Source organism: Coregonus clupeaformis, chromosome 1 (genome assembly GCF_020615455.1).
Source record: "Coregonus clupeaformis isolate EN_2021a chromosome 1, ASM2061545v1, whole genome shotgun sequence".
NCBI classification, from domain to species: Eukaryota; Metazoa; Chordata; class Actinopteri; order Salmoniformes; family Salmonidae; genus Coregonus; species Coregonus clupeaformis.
In genome coordinates this window covers 35,582,265-35,599,360 of record NC_059192.1, presented here as the reverse complement: position 1 = coordinate 35,599,360, position 17,096 = coordinate 35,582,265, and the positions used below count along the sequence as shown (strand labels likewise).

Below are 17,096 nucleotides of genomic sequence, written 5' to 3'. Positions count from 1 at the left end.
ACAAAATACTACATATCCAATCTGCAACCTGAGGGCCACTCATATTGGGCTCCCGATTGGCGCAGTGGTCTAAGGCACTGCATCTCAGTGCTTGAGGCGTCACTACAGACCCCCTGGTTCGATTCCAGGCTGTATCACAACCGGCCGTGATTGGGAGTCCCATAGGGCGGTGCACAATTGGCCCAGCGTCGTTTGGCTGGTGTAGGCCGTCATTGTAAATAAGAATTTGTTGTTAACTGACTTGCCTAGTTAAATAAAGGTAAAATAAAAATAAATCAAACAATTCCTCCCCATTAAAGACTGCACTTGAAGCAATACCTCAACTCATTTTATAAGGCCCACTCATGTTATAATTATCTGGCAATGAAATTATAATGTGAGCAGGTGTGTGGACATTAGGAAGGCTGAAAGTTAAGGGGTGTTATACGCACACAATGGAGCATAACACCTCACAACAATTATGTCAGGATTCAGCTATGAACATAACAGTAATGGCTGTCTTGAGACTGATAATAGTGTAAATATTGAATGGCTATATGGATATAGTATGAAACTTACTGCACACCAGCGCCAGAATCATGCGGAGGAGTTTGTATGGACACCGCATACCGGCCCAGTTCTGCAAAACAGAGAGAAAGCAGTCAAACACAAATAGTCCGTTCCAAAGACCTGTATATTTACAGTTTACACACCGAGTATCTCCACCATCTCTGCATTCTGTAGGGAACGTGTGTAAACCACAGCGATCAGACAACCACTTCCATACAGGTAGGATGAGGACAGGCCTACTAGACGGAGACATGATTATACACCTGGCTGGTCTCCAATCGGTGGTTCCACCTCGCTGCTGTTCTATTAATCAGGGTTAAGAAAGCTTTACGGAGGGTGAGAACGGCCCAATAAAACACCATGTGTTCCTCCTGGGATAATACAAAAGGTTTCTGCCTCAGAATAACATATTTATTCCCCAGGATGAAGGATTGCACCAATCACGTCCCTCTTCATGTCCTCTGGGTCCTGGGAGACCGGGAGGAAGCAGCAGTGTTTTGCTCCTTGCAGAGGAAGCCAGGCAGGCAAAGCCGAGTGCCATGCAAGATTAAAGATCCTAAAGAAAGTCAATAAGGTGGAGTCCTATACACACAACTCTGCCTATTCGTCTGTGGGACAGCAGGGCCTCATAAAAGTGCAATAATACCACAAATAAATGGCGAGTGACAGAGTAGGGGGAGTTCAACCAAACAACATCAATAAGGAGGGGGAAGGGGGGCGCTCACGTGATATAGCCGCTCACTTTTCCCTTATTTTTTCTTACTGAAGTTGGGTTTGTTTTACATGCCGATACAAGTGTATCCTCCATTTTGACTATCAAGTTTAGGGATTTAAGTGAAGCTGTACCTCCACAGAGACAAGGGGATAATGGAGTGCTTTTATGCAGTATTCTAAAAGATGAATACTTTTCTTTGGCATTTCTACATCAAGACGATGTTAGTGTAGCACATAGGGATGTGTGAAACATACTCCTCAGCATTAAGTGTCCCGCTTGTGTCGCCTCATTAGCTAGCTTTTGAGGTGGTGCGTTCGGCTAAAACGCTTGAGGAGGGCGGTCAAGTGTGTTTGTAAGGCAGAGGTCCCGAGTTCGTGCCAGGTATGGGCCAAATCGGGAGGAAGTGGTACTCGCTAAGCAAGCAACGTGACATCCTTTACATTAGCTCTGAAAATAAATCTGTTTTCAAGAGGTCTTCATTCTTATGAGCAATGCTAATCTCATTTAATCCTATTTATTGTCTTTAGCTTGTTGCTCAATAAAAAATAAGACATCTACACTAGTCAAATCATAGTGTAAAAGCAGGTGAGCTGGTTCTAAGCTTTTTGGACATTTTCTGGTGTTTTGTGGTGGAAAACTGAGCGGGTCGAGCATAAAACGTCAACCCTGTTACCCATAGATAGACAGGCTAGAAATGTTTTAACAATAAAATAAAAATGTGTGAAGCTTGCATTCAATTGCCCCTCCCTGTCCCAACAAGCTTCCATTCCTCCTGTCACAAGGGGAGTTATGGATGATTTAAGATGACGTTTTCAACCCTGTTAAGGTCAACCCTGTTACTTTATTTGGCACTTAATAGGCACCTACTATATATATATATTTTTTTTTACATCTTGAAATGGGAAAACCGTTTTTTTATTAAGTTGAACAATGTTAAAATTAGGTGAAATAAAACAGTTTTTTCCCCACCAGCTTACACTACTCAAAATACCCATATACACACCACACGCACACAGGCAATGGGGTGAATAACATGGACATTTTTTCAATAAATTATAAGAGCAACACACAGTACATAAAAGGTTAATGCTGTCTCTGGTTACCTGAGGGAGGACAAGTGAAAGTGTTCATTCAACCAGGGGAGGAGCAGATTTCTTGTTCTGTCTGAACTTTAATGTAGAGATGAAGAGGCATTCAGAAGAGGCATTCAGACGATTTAACATAGATCATTTTGATGGCCTTGACAGCAGTGAGTCAAAACATCTGTTTAACCGTCTCATCCACATGACCGACGATAAAAGCTTTTGGACAGATAGATGAGGTCTACGGGAGTAAAAACACTTCCGCCCCCTGAGACACAAAGAAGACAAAACTAACCCGAGGATGTGACATAATAAACAACAGTCGCTTAGTTTGCTGGGAGCAGGGATCAAAGTTTAAACTCTTTGTTCTGGGGCTGCTGATGCATTTTGAGTTCAACCTTTGCTGTCATCTCTTTTGCCTGTAGTGAAGGCCTTCTCTATTAAGAGTGATTCATCAGATCTTACACAGCCCTGAGTCCTCTGACAGAATGAGCTGAGACATCACACATCCATACACACTGATGCTGACACATACACACACACAGTGTGATCGCACATTTTATGTTTTCTGTTGCAGAGACATTTGGCAGACCAGGCACCTAGGGAGTACTGAGGAACAGATTGACATAGCCTTTAATATTTAATAATAATAATAATAATATGCCATTTAGCAGACGCTTTTATCCAAAGCGACTTACAGTCATGCGTGCATAATTTTTTTTTGTGTATGGGTGGTCCCGGGGATCGAACTCACTACCTTGGCGTTACAAGCGCCGTGCTCTACCAGCTGAGCTACAGAGGACCACATTATATATATTCCCATATGCATAGAGTTTGGCACTTCTAAATAAAGAGGTGATAAGAATAAATGACAAAGGATAAGAATGAATAACAGATCAAGGGTGGAATCAAAACAGCCTTTGTTAGAAAAATAGTGGAAAGGAGCTTAAGGTATTCTCAAGTCAAGTCAAAGGACCCATCAGCTAGGCAAATGTTTGAAGATAGCCAGACCCCCTCTCTCCCACAGAAGAGGGGAAGGGGGGCTGTGCCGGTCTTGACACCTTAACACTGGGTCGTAAATTTAAGCAGGAGATTAACTTTCTCTCTCTGCCTTTCAGTATCCACCAAAGGAATGCCTTTGTCTAGAGAGAGTGTGGCCCGCCTAAAAACGTCAAAAAGATTGGACATTGGAACATTATTTCTGACATCCAAACGTTTGGAATGGTCAGTGGGGATCTACAGAATAATCATGTCATATTGTTTATTATTTTGTGATGTCATTAAGGATGGTATCAAGAAATAACTGTAACTCCAAAGTGTACATATTCTACTTGTCAAGTTTACATCTAAATGTTGTATAAAATATATGATTAAGAATTCGAGTATTTTGGTTAAGATAGCAATGTGATTTTAGCCTTCTAATGAGATAATTGTTTTGCCCAGTCAGTAACCATGCCCAAGTGAGCGCAGACATTGTGTCGGCGTGATGGAACACCCCCTTTTTACCCGAGGATAAAAGCCTTGGTAACTAAATGTACATCAGACCAGGAAGCGTGGAGCTGTGGCTACATGGCTTAAAATGGTTAGACCAGGAAGCGTGGAGCTGTGGCTACATGGCTTAAAATGGTTAGACCAGATGGACCAGAAAACGTGAGAGTGACGACTGCACGTTTAGAATGGTTAGAACTTTGGACCAGCAGACCAGAAAACGTGAAAGTGGCGACTGCACGTTTAAAATGGTTAGACCAGAAAGACCAGCCGACGTGAAGCGCGAGCTCACGTTACAAATGGTTGAACCTCTACAGACCAGCTGACGTGCAGCGGGAGCTGAACGTTACAAATGATTGACACTCTAATACCAGGAAACGTGAGACGTTAGTCCACACGTTTGAAATGGTGAGAAACTCTGAAACTCTCAATCTCTACACAAGAAGAAGAAACTCACTAGACCGTAGCATTACCAGTCTGCAGCTGGCATGTAAAGTAGTCTAGAACTTTCACTAAAGACACGGGAAGGACAATCCCATTTTAGACAACCGTTGGTACATCTAAAGTATCTATTCCAATGAACACTCCACTCGAAGACAAGCTGAGTCTCACCGAAGTGGGATAGGACACTCAAACCCTTTTTGAGAAAGTGGTTCAACAGAGAGACGACGATCAAGGACAGCTACACATAAATATGCATTGCATTTCTTATCCGAATGAGCGGTGGTTTAGAAATGTAAGAACGATAAGTTGAATCTCTTTGTCTCTCCTTTTCATTCTCTTTCTATTGACCCCTCCTTCTCCTAACCAAGCAGTCATGCTGTTATTAGTCCACTAGAGACCTGTTTTCATTGTATTACGTTAGTAATCAATAACCTATACCATGTGTGTGTGTTTATGTATTCTGTGTTATTATTTATTTATTTAGTAAATAAATAATTAAGCCAATTTGTGTATTGCTGATTCATCAATAAGGTTAGGGTTCTTGCAGGTTCAAGGATTATGCGACGTTCAGAATGAGACTGATAAGAGGTAATGACTGATACGTTGACTTATACATAGTGATAGGTAAAGACCTTTTAGAGTTTAATTCGGGAGATGGTAACTCTATAAACAACTTATTCCGTGGTGCCCCAAATCCTAATGATTTAATTGTTACATGATTAATTTAATCGAGTAACAATTAAACATAGTTAGTTGATTCGATAAATAACAGTCATCACATTAATGAAAGTCACGTCACGACAATAGCCTATAACCCCACTGCAGAGTTCCTTTCTGACAAGCTGTGATCATGGTGGTTCTGGAATATCCAAAAAAGTGCTTGTTAGCCGTTTATAAAAAGTCCTTATCTCACCATATTGATAGGGACCCACTCTTTGTGTGCACTCACTGGCATGGAACCCTTACTAAAACTCATCACTCCCATTGTACATCCCACTCACACCTGCAGAGCTTGATGACGGCAAGCACAGCAGTCTATCTAAACACATAACAAAAACAGAAGGATGTTGTGTGGAGGAGTTCTCTCTAAGGGGATTGCTCTGACATTTTGTCTCCATTGATACCGTTATCAAGTGTAACAATGAAGGCGATGATGACGGCAGTTACCATGACGACGTTGGCCAGATGCGCCGAGCACAGAGCGTAGACACCCCCGGAGCCTCCCACCACTGGAGCACGCATGTCTGTGATGGACACCGTCAGGGAACCTGGAGAGAGAGAGATGGAGAGAGAGAAAGATGGGGGAGGAGAGAAGGAGAGAAAGGGAGAGAGAGAAAGAGAGACGGAAGGAGAGAGATGTTCAGAAAGAGAGAGCATGAGTGAAAAGGATACAGGAAAATGTTGGAAAAGGGAGAAAAAGAGAGAGAAGGAGGGTTAGGTTACTCATCATCACCATAGCAATTTCAGTCACCTTCCTCCCAGCATCCCCCTGAACCCAAAAGAACACATCCTGTCTGTCTGTCGTCAGTTGACCTTGACTTGCCCTCTTTATATCTATACACCCCCATACTGCTTTTCTCTTCTGTGCTGCTGTGCACATGCTTACACTGTAGCGCAGGTCCCAGCACCACCACCAGGCTCATAAAACAGAACAGTCACGTTAAACAAAAAATACCATAGTAACAAATGTTACCTTATATACTTAGACACATATTAAATGGGGCAGCTACAAAGACCATAATCTACACATACCACATGGAGGCCATAATAGGAGGGTTTATCTATGATATTCTCTTGCTACGATACTATAATGTCCTCTTGATCCCATGTAGATTATACTGACACTGGGCATTGGGTTTTGATACACTAGATGGCCAAAAGTATATGGACACCTGCTCGTCGAACATTTCTTTCCAAAATCATGGGGGTTAATATGGATTTGGTCCCCCCTTTGCTGCTATAACAGCCTACACTCTTCTGGGAAGGCTTTCCACTAGATGTTGGAACATTGCTGCGGGGACTTGCTTCCATTCAGCCACAAGAGCATTAGTGAGGTCGGCACTGATGTTGAGCGATTAGGCATGGCTCGCAGTTGGTCTTCCAATTCCAAAGGTGTTCGATGAGGTCAGGACTCTGTGCAGACAAACCATTTCTGTATGGACCTCACTTTCTGCACGGGGGAATTGTCATGCTGAAACAGGAAAGTTTCCCCTAACTGTTGCTACAAAGTTTGAAGCACAGAATTGTCTAGAATGTCATTGTATGCTGTAGAGTTAAGATTTCCCTTCACTGGAACTAAGGGGCCTAGACCGAACTGTGAAAAACAGCCCCAGAACATTATTCCTCCTCCATCAAACTTTACAGTTGGCACTATCCATTGGGGCAGGTAGCGTTCTCCTGGCATCCGCCAAACCCAGACTTTTCCGCCTGACTGTCAGATGGTGAGGCATGATTCATCACTCCAGAGAACGCGTTTCCAATGGCGGCAAGCTTTAAACCACTCCAGCTGACGCTTGGCATTGCGCATGGTGATTTTAGGATTGTGTGCAGCTGCTCGACCATGGAAACCCATTTCATGAAGATCCCGACAAACAGTTATTGTGCTGACGTCGCTTCCAGAGGCAGTGTGAGTGTTGCAACCGAGGACAGATGATATTTACGCGCTATCAAGCTTCAGCACTCGGCATTCCCGTTCTGTAGGCTTGTGTGGCCTACCACTTCGCTGCTGAGCCGTTGTTGCTCCTAGAAGTTTCCACTTCACAATAACAGCTCTTACAGCTGACTGGGGCAGCTCTAGCAGGGCAGAAATTTGACGAACTGACTTGTTGGAAAGGTGGCATCCTATGACGGTGCCACAGTACACGTCATTCTACTGTCAATATTGGTCTATGTTTGTCTATGGAGATTGCATGGCGGTGTGCTCCTTTTATACACCTGTCAGCCACGGGTGTGACTGAAATAGCCGAATCCACTAATTTGAAGGGGTGTCCTCATAATTTTGGCCATGTAGTGTGCATTCTCTGTCACAAATGACTGAAAGTGTTCTAGAAATAAGATAAAGTGGAGCAGAATTGAATTACATTTGTAATTTGCTTAGGATGCTCATGAAAACTGTCAATGAATGCCATTGACCTTATAAAACAAAAGCCTAGCATTACTCTGGAAGATAAATGTAATTGGGGTCCCAAAATGACTTGCATACAGTGCCTTCAGAAAGTATTCACACCCCTTGACTTTTTCCGCATTTTGTTGTGTTACAGCCTGAATTTTAAATGGATTCAAATGAGATTTTGTGTCACTGGCCTACACACAATAATGTCAAAGTGAAATTATGTTCTTAATTGTTTTACAAATTGATAAAAAATGAAAAGCTGAAATGTCTTGAGTCAAAAAGTATTCAACCCCTTTGTTATGGCAAGCCTAAATAAATTCAGGAGTAAAATTTGCTTAACAAGTCACATAAGTTGCATGGACTCTATGTGCAAAAATAGTGTTTAACATGATTTCTGAATGACTACCTCATCTCTGTACCCCACACATACAATTATCTGTAAGGTCCCTCAGTCGAGCAGTGAATTTTAAACACAGATTAAACCACAAAGACGAGAGAGGTTTTCCAATGCCTCGCTGTCACGACTTCTGCCGAGGCTGCCCCCCCCCTCCTGGTTCGGGCAGGCTTCGGCGTTCGTCGTCACCGGAGTACTAGCTACTGCCGATCCCATTCTCATCACTCCACTTGTCATGTCTTGTCAATCACACACACCTGGTGCTCATTCCCCTAATTAGTATGTGTATAAGTGTTCCCTCTGTTCCCCTTGTCTTTGTGAGTGATTGTTTGTTGTGAGAGCGTGTAGCTCGGTTGAGCTACTATTCACTGTGTTTATGCCAAGGTGGATGTTTTCCCTTGTAATAGTTTTGTTTAACGCTTTGGGCGTTTGATTTATGTAAACGGAATAAACTCTGGACTTCGGTATTTTACCTCCTGCGCCTGACTCCTTCATTCACACCTCGTCACACTGGCAAAGAAGGCCACGTATTGGTAGCTGGGTAAAAATAAATAAAAGCAGACATTGAATATCCAGTTGAGCATGGTGAAGTTATTAATTACACTTTGGATGGTGTATCAATACACCCAGTCACTACAAAGATACAGGCGTCCTTCCTAACTCAGTTGCCGGAGAGGGAGGAAAGCGCTCAGGTATTTCACCATGAGGCCAATGGTGACTTTAAAATAGTTACAAAGTTGAATGGCTGTTATATGAGAAAACTGAGTATGGATCAACAACATTGTAGTTACTCCACAATACTAACTTAAATGACATAGTGAAAAGAAGGAAGCCTGTACAGACTACAAATATTCCAAAACATGCATCCTGTTTGCAATAAGGCACTAAAGTAATACTGCAAAAAATGTGGCAAAGAAATTAACTTTATGTCCTGAATACAAAGTGTTATGTTTGGGGCAAATCCAACACAGTAGATCACTGAGTACAATATATTATTTTCAAGCATGGTGGTGGCTGAATGATGTTATGGGTTATGGGTATGCTTGTCATCGGCAAGGACTAGGGAGTTTTTTAGGATACAAAAGAAACGGAACAGAACTAAGCACAGGCAAAATCCTAGAGGAAAACCTGGATCAGTCTGCTTTCCAAGAGACACTGGGAGACAAATTCACCTTTCAGCAGGACAATAACCTAAATCCCAAGGACAAATATACACTGGAGTTGCTAAGACAAAATGGAATGTTCCTGAGTGGCCTAGTTACAGTTTTGACTTAAATCGGCTTGAAAATCTTTGGCAAGACTTGAAAATGGCTGTCTAGCAATGATCAACAACCAACTTGACAGAGCTTGAAGAATTTTAAAAAGAAAATTGTACAATCCAGGTGTGCAAAACTCTTATAGACTTACCCAGAAAGACTCACAGCTGTAATCGCTGCCAAAAGTAATTCTAACATGTATTGACTCAGGGGTGTGAATATTTATGTAAATGAGATATTTCTGTATAAATGAATTAGCAAAAAATATTGAATCAATTTTGAATTCAGGCTGTAACACAACAAACTGCGGAATAAGTCAAGGGGTATGAATACTTTCTGAAGGCACCATACATGCTACACAGACCAGTCAGTTGGATGATTTAATAAATTCCATATAAGATATTGATAATGCTGCTGGAAGGAATAGCGGCCGTTTTACAGGCACCTGACCAATTGTGCTATTTTGTGTATTATTTTGCACTGATCTTCCCTTTTATTGTACATAATGTTTCCGCCATCGTTTCCTATGACCGAAAAGGGCTTCTGGACATCAGAACAGCTGTCACTAACCTCCATTTGGATGAGGACTTCTACTTCAATGAGTCGGAGACGAAAGACATATTGATTATCCCAGAGCAGATCCAAATCCCCGACACTCAGAGAAGGAGGAAGTCTCGAGGTTCTGATCGCCTGAGTTAGAATACCTCATGATAAGCTGTAGACCATACTATTTACCAAGAGCTGTCTATTTACCACCACAAACCGATGCTGGCACTACGACCGCACTCAACGAGCTGTATAGGGCCATAAGCAAACAAGAAAATGCTCACCCAGAGGCGGCGCTCCTAGTGGCCGGTGATTTTAATGCAAGAAAACTGAAATTCGCGTTACCAAATTTCTACCAGCATGTCACCTGTGCAACTAGAGGCGAAAAAAACTCTAGATCACCTTTACTCCACACACAGAGATGCATTCAAAGCTCTCCCTCGCCCTCCATTTGGCAAATCTGACCATAACGCTATCCTCTTGATTCCTGCTCACAAGCAAAAACTCAAACAGGAAGTACCAGTATTAATACGGAAGAGGTCAGATGAAGCGCATACTAAGCTACACGACTGTTTCGGTAGCACAGACTGGAATATGTTGCAATATGATTCATCTGATGGCATTGAGGAGTTTACCACATCAGTCATCATCTTCATTAATAAGTGCATTGACGATGTCTTCCCGATAGTGACCGTACATACAGTTGAAGACGGAAGTTTACATACACTTAGGTTGGAGTCATTAAAACTTGTTTTTCAACCACTCCACAAATTTCTTGTTAACAAACTATAGTTTTGGCAAGTCGGTTAGGACATCTACTTTGTGCATAACACAAGTAATTTTTCCAACAATTGTTTACAGACTGATTATTTCACTTATAATTAACTGTATCACAATTCCAGTGGGTCACAAGTTTACATACACTAAGTTGACTGTACCTTTAAACAGCTTGGAAAATTCCAGAAAATGATGTCATGGCTTTAGAAGCTTCTGATAGGCTAATTGACATCATTTGAGTCAATTGGAGGTGTACCTGTGGATGTATTTCAAGGCCTACCTTCAAACTCAGTGCCTCTTTGCTTGACATCATGGGAAAATCCAAAGAAATCAGCCAAGACCTCATAAAAAACTTTGTAGACCTCCACAAGTCTGGTTCATCCTTGGGAGCAATTTCCAAACGCCTGAAGGTACCACATTCATCTGTACAAACAATAGTACGCAAGTATAAACACCATGGGACCACGCAGCCGTCATACCGCTCATGAAGGAGACACGTTCTGTCTCCTAGAGATGAACGTACTTTGGTGCGAAAAGTGCAAATCAATCCCAGAACAACAGCAAAGGACCTTGTGAAGATGCTGGAGGAAACCGGTACAAAAGTATCTATATCCACAGTAAAACGAGTCCTATATCGACATAACCTGAATGGCCGCTCAGCAAGGAAGAAGCCACTGCTCCAAAACCGCCATAAAAAAGCCAGACTACGGTTTGCAACTGCACATGGGGACAAAGATCGTACTTTTTGGAGAAATGTCCTCTGGTCTGATGAAACAAAAATAGAACTGTTTGGCCATAATGACCATCGTTATGTTTGGAGAACACCATCCCAACCGTGAAGCACGGGGGTGGCAGCATCATGCTGTGGGGGTGCTTTGCTGCAGGAGGGACTGGTGCACTTCACAGAATAGATGGCATCATGAGGAAGGAAAATTATGTGGATATATTGAAGCAACATCTCAAGACATCAGTCAGGAAGTTAAAGCTTGGTCGCAAATGGGGCTTCCAAATGGACAATGACCCCAAGCATACTTCCAAAGTTGTGGCAAAATGGCTTAAGGACAACAAAGTCAAGGTATTGGAGTGGCCATCACAAAGCCCTGACCTCAATCCTATAGCATATTTGTGGGCAGAACTGAAAAAGCGTGTGCGATCAAGGAGGCCGACAAACCTGACTCAGTTACACCAGCTCTGTCAGGAGGAATGGGCCAAAATTCACCCAACTTATTGTGGGAAGCTTGTGGAAGGCTACTTGAAACGTTTGACTCAAGTTAAACAATTTAAAGGCAATGCTACCAAATACTAAAAGAGTGTATGTAAACTTCTGACCCACTGGGAATGTGATGAAATAAATAAAAGCTGAAATAAATAATTCTCTCTACTATTATTCTGACATTTCACATTCTTAAAATAAAGTGGTGATCCTAACCTGTCTAAATGACTATGGACCTGTATCACTCACATCTGTAGCCATGAAATGCTTTCAAAGGCCGGTCATGGCTCACATCAACACCATCATCCCAGACAACCTGGACCCACTCCAATTCGCATACCGCCCCACAGATTATACCATCTCTATTGTACTCCACGCCCTTCCCCACCTGGACAAAAGGAACACCTACGTGAGAATGCTGTTCATTAACTACAGCTCAGAGTTCAACACCATAGTGCCCTCCAATCTCATCACTAAACTAAGGGATCTGGGATTAAACACTTCCCTCTACAACTTGATCCTGGACTTCCTGAAGGGCCGCCCCCAGGTTGTGAGGGTAGTCAACAACACATCTGCCACGCTGACTGGGGCCCCTCAGGTGTGCGTGCTTAGTCCCCTTCTGTACTCTCTGTTCACCCATGACTGTGTGGCCAAGCACAACTCCAACTACATCATTAAGTTTGCAGACGACATGACTGTGGTGGGCTTGATCACCGACGACGATTAGACAGCCTACAGGGAGGAGGTCAGAGACCTGGAAGTGTGGTGCCTGGTCAACAACTTCTCCATCATCGTCAGCAAGACAAAGGAGCTGATCGTGGACTACAGGAAATGGAGGACCGAGCACGCCCCCATTCACGGGGCTGTAGTGGAACGGGTCAAGAGCTTCAAGTTCCTTGGTGTCCACATCATTAAGGACCTATCATGGCCCAAACACACCAACACAGTCATGAAGAGGGCACGACAGCGCCTCTTTCCCCTCAGGAGGTTGAAAAGATTTGGCATGGGCCCTCAGATCTTCAAAACGTTCTACAGCTGCAACACTGAGAGCATCTTGACTGGCTGCATCAAGGCTTGGTATGGCAACTGCTTGGCATCTGACCACAAGGCGCTACAAAGGGTAGTGCATACGGCCCAGTACATCACTGGGGCCGAGCTCCCTACAATCGAGGACCTCTATACCAGGCGGTGTCAGAGGAAGGCCTTAAAAATTGTCAAAGGCTCCAGCCACCCAAGTCATAGACGGCAAGCGGTACCGGAGCGCCAAGTCTGGGACCAAAAGGCTCCTGAACAGCTTCTACCCCCAAACCATAAGAATGCTGAACAGTTATTAAAATGGTTACCCAGATTATTTACATTGACCCCCACTGGCATTCTTGCACTGGCTCTATGCACACTCACTGGACTCTACTCAAACACTCACACATACTACACTGACACTCCGACACACACATACACATTCACACACACATGCATATTGACGCCACACACACACACACAGACACATTTTCACATTCTTCACATATGCTGCTGCTACTCTATTTTTTATCTATCCTGATTGCCTAGTCACATTTACTCCTAACTACATGTACATATAACCTCAATTACCTCAACTACCTCGCACCCCTGCACATTGACTCGGTACCGGTACTCCTTGTATATACAGTGCCTTGCAAATGTATTCACCCCCCTTGGCGTTTTTTCCGATTTTGTTGCATTATAACATGTAATTTAAATGGATTTTTATTTGGATTTCATGTAATGGACATACACAAAATAGTCCAAATTGGTGAAGTGAAATGAAAAAAATAACTTGTTTAAAAGAATTCAAAAAAATAAATAACAGAAAAGGGGTGCGTGCATATGTATTCACCCCCTTTGTTATGAAGCCCCTAAATAAGATCTGGTGCAACCAATTACCTTCAGAAGTCACATAATTAGTTAAATAAAGTCCACCTGTGTGCAATCTAAGTGTCACATGATCTCAGTATATATACACCTGTTCTGAAAGACCCCAGAGTCTGCAATACCACTAAGCAAGGGGCACCACCAAGCAAGCGGCGCTATGAAGACCAAGGAGCTCCCCCAAATCGCTCCCCCAAATCGATGAGTCCCGTGGTTTGAATTGTATTCCTGTCACATGATCTCAGTATATCCATCAGACGTGTTGCTGTGCGTTTTGTTGCTTTTTTCCATCGCAACTTTTTTCCCTCATTCAACTTTTTCACTCCGGACGCTTTATCTGGACATGGTTCGTCAACATCTTCAACAGCCGAAGCTAAGTAGTAACATTAACATGATGTCTTCTAATTGCAGTCGCTGTACTCATAATATACAGGAGAACGATCGCCTTACGGCGAGAATAGCTGTGCTACAAGCCCAGCTTCAGACGCAATCGTTAGGCAAGGGTAATTTCAGTGTAGGAAAGGAAGAAACAGCGTCTGTGCCACCAGTAAGTACAGATAGTAACGTTAGTATAAATCCCCCCGCACAGTCCCCGCAGCCGGACAACTTTCTCATGGCTTCTGGAGGGAAATACTGTTGGAATGCTCAACCGGTGTCGCTCATTCAGCCGACAGAAACTTTCAACCGGTTTTCCCCATTATGTAGCGAGTCTGAGTCTTCTCTTGTCTCTACTCCTCCCGTTACGGGGTCTGAGACGCCGAAGGCTCCCACCATTAGCTCTGACAAATTGAAAACCCTAGTCATTGGCGACTCCATTACCCGCAGTATTAGACTTAAAACGAATCACCCAGCGATCATACACTGTTTACCAGGGGGCAGGGCTACCGACGTTAAGGCTAATCTAAAGATGGTGCTGGCTAAAGCTAAAACTGGCGAGTGTAGAGAGTATAGAGATATTGTTATCCACGTCGGCACCAACGATGTTAGGATGAAACAGTCAGAGGTCACCAAGTGCAACATAGCTTCAGCGTGTAAATCAGCTAGAAAGATGTGTCGGCATCGAGTAATTGTCTCTGGCCCCCCTCCCAGTTAGGGGGAGTGACGAGCTCTACAGCAGAGTCTCAGCACTCAATCGCTGGTTGAAAACTGTTTTCTGCCCCTCCCAAAAGATAGAATTTGTAGATAATTGGCCCTCTTTCTGGGACTCACCCACAAACAGGACCAAGCCTGACCTGCTGAGGAGTGACGGACTCCATCCTAGCTGGAGGGGTGCTCTCATCTTATCTACCAACATAGATAGGGCTCTAACTCCTCTAGCCCCACAGTGAAATAGGGTGCAGGCCAGGCAGCAGGCTGTTAGCCAACCTGCCAGCTTAGTGGAGTCTGCCAATAGCACAGTCAGTGTAGTCAGCTCAGCCATACCCATTGAGACTGTGTCTGTGCCTCGACCTAGGTTGGGCAAAACTAAACATGGCGGTGTTCGCCTTAGCAATCTTATTAGGATAAAGACCTCCTCCATTCCTGCCATTATTGAACGAGATCGTGATACCTCACATCTCAAAATAGGGTTACTTAATGTTAGATCCCTCACTTCAAAGGCAGTCATAGTCAATGAACTAATCACTGATCATAATCTTGATGTGATTGGCCTGACTGAAACATGGCTTAAGCCTGATGAATTTACTGTGTTAAATGAGGCCTCACCTCCTGGTTACACTAGTGACCATATTCCCGTGCATCCCGCAAAGGCGGAGGTGTTGCTAACATTTACGATAGCAAATTTCAATTTACAAAAAAAAAAATGGCGTTTTCGTCTTTTGAGCTTCTAGTCATGAAATCTATGCAGCCTACTCAATCACTTTTTTATAGCTACTGTTTACAGGCCTCCTGGGCCATATACAGCGTTCCTCTCTGAGTTTCCTGAATTCCTATCAGACCTTGTAGTCATAGCAGATCATATTCTAATTTTTGGTGATTTTAATATTCACATGGAGAAGTCCACAGACCCACTCCAAAAGTCTTTTGGAGCCATCATCGACTCAGTGGGTTTTGTCCAACATGTCTCTGGACCTACTCACTGCCACAGTCATACTCTGGACCTAGTTTTGTCCCATGGAATAAATGTTGTAGATCTTAATGTTTTTCCACAAAATCCTGGACTATCGGACCACCATTTTATTACGTTTGCAATCGCAACAAATAATCTGCTCAGACCCCAACCAAGGAGCATCAAAAGTCGTGCTATAAATTCTCAGACAACACAAAAATTCCTTGATGCCCTTCCAGACTCCTTCTGCCTACCCAAGGACGTCAGAGGACAAAAATCAGTTAACCACTTAACTGAGGAACTCAATTTAACCTTGCACAATACCCTAGATGCAGTTGCACCCCTAAAAACGAAAAACATTTGTCATAAGAAACTAGCTCCCTGGTATACAGAAAATACCCGAGCTTTGAAGCAAGCTTCCAGGAAATTGGAACGGAAATGGCGCCACACCAAACTGGAAGTCTTCCGACTAGCTTGGAAAGACAGTACCGTGCAGTACCGAAGAGCCCTCACTGCTGCTCGATCATCCTACTTTTCCAACTTAATCGAGGAAAATAAGAACAATCCAAAATTTCTTTTTGATACTGTTGCAAAGCTAACTAAAAAGCAGCATTCCCCAAGAGAGGATGGCTTTCACTTCAGCAGTAATAAATTCATGAACTTCTTTGAGGAAAAGATCATGACCATTAGAAAGCAAATTACGGACTCCTCTTTGAATCTGCGTATTCCTCCAGGGCTTAGCTGTCCTGGATCTGCACAGCTCTGCGAGGACCTGGGATCGGGAGATACACTTAAGTGTTTTAGTACTATATCTCTTGACACAATGATGAAAATAATCATGGCCTCTAAACCTTCAAGCTGCATACTGGATCCTATTCCTACTAAACTGCTGAAGGAGCTGCTTCCTGTGCTTGGCCCTCCTATGTTGAACATAATAAACAGCTCTCTATCCACCGGATGTGTACCAAACTCACTAAAAGTGGCAGTGATAAAGCCTCTCTTGAAAAAGCCAAACCTTGACCCGGAAAATATAAAAAACTATCGGCCTATATCGAATCTTCCATTCCTCTCAAAATTTTTTGAAAAAGCTGTTGCGCAGCAACTCACTGCCTTTCTGAAGACAAACAATGTATACGAAATGCTTCAGTCTGGTTTTAGACCCCATCATAGCACTGAGACTGCACTTGTGAAGGTGGTAAATGACCTTTTAATGGCGTCAGACCGAGGCTCTGCATCTGTCCTCGTGCTACTAGACCTTAGTGCTGCCTTTGACACCATCGATCACCACATTCTTTTGGAGAGACTGGAAACCCAAATTGGTCTACACGGACAAGTTCTGGCCTGGTTTAGATCTTACCTGTCGGAAAGATATCAGTTTGTCTCTGTGAATGGTCTGTCCTCCGACAAATCAACTGTACATTTCGGTGTTCCTCAAGGTTCCGTTTTAGGACCACTATTGTTTTCACTATATATTTTACCTCTTGGGGATGTTATTCGAAAACATAATGTTAACTTTCACTGCTATGCGGATGACACACAGCTGTACATTTCAATGAAACATGGTGAAG

At 43.2% G+C, this 17,096-nt stretch overlaps 1 protein-coding gene across 2 annotated transcripts in view; it reads right to left on the bottom strand.

Moving 5' to 3' along the window:
* LOC121567462 (rhomboid-related protein 1) overlaps positions 1-17,096 on the bottom strand; it is an 80,576-nt gene that overhangs the window by 2,958 nt on the left and 60,522 nt on the right. For both annotated transcript variants that reach the window (XM_041877519.1, XM_045220865.1), the window contains 2 exons: positions 5,446-5,546; positions 559-619 (listed from right to left, as the gene is read on the bottom strand). In XM_041877519.1, coding sequence (XP_041733453.1) covers positions 559-619; positions 5,446-5,546 — 162 coding nt within the window. The remainder of the gene's footprint in view (positions 1-558; positions 620-5,445; positions 5,547-17,096) is intronic.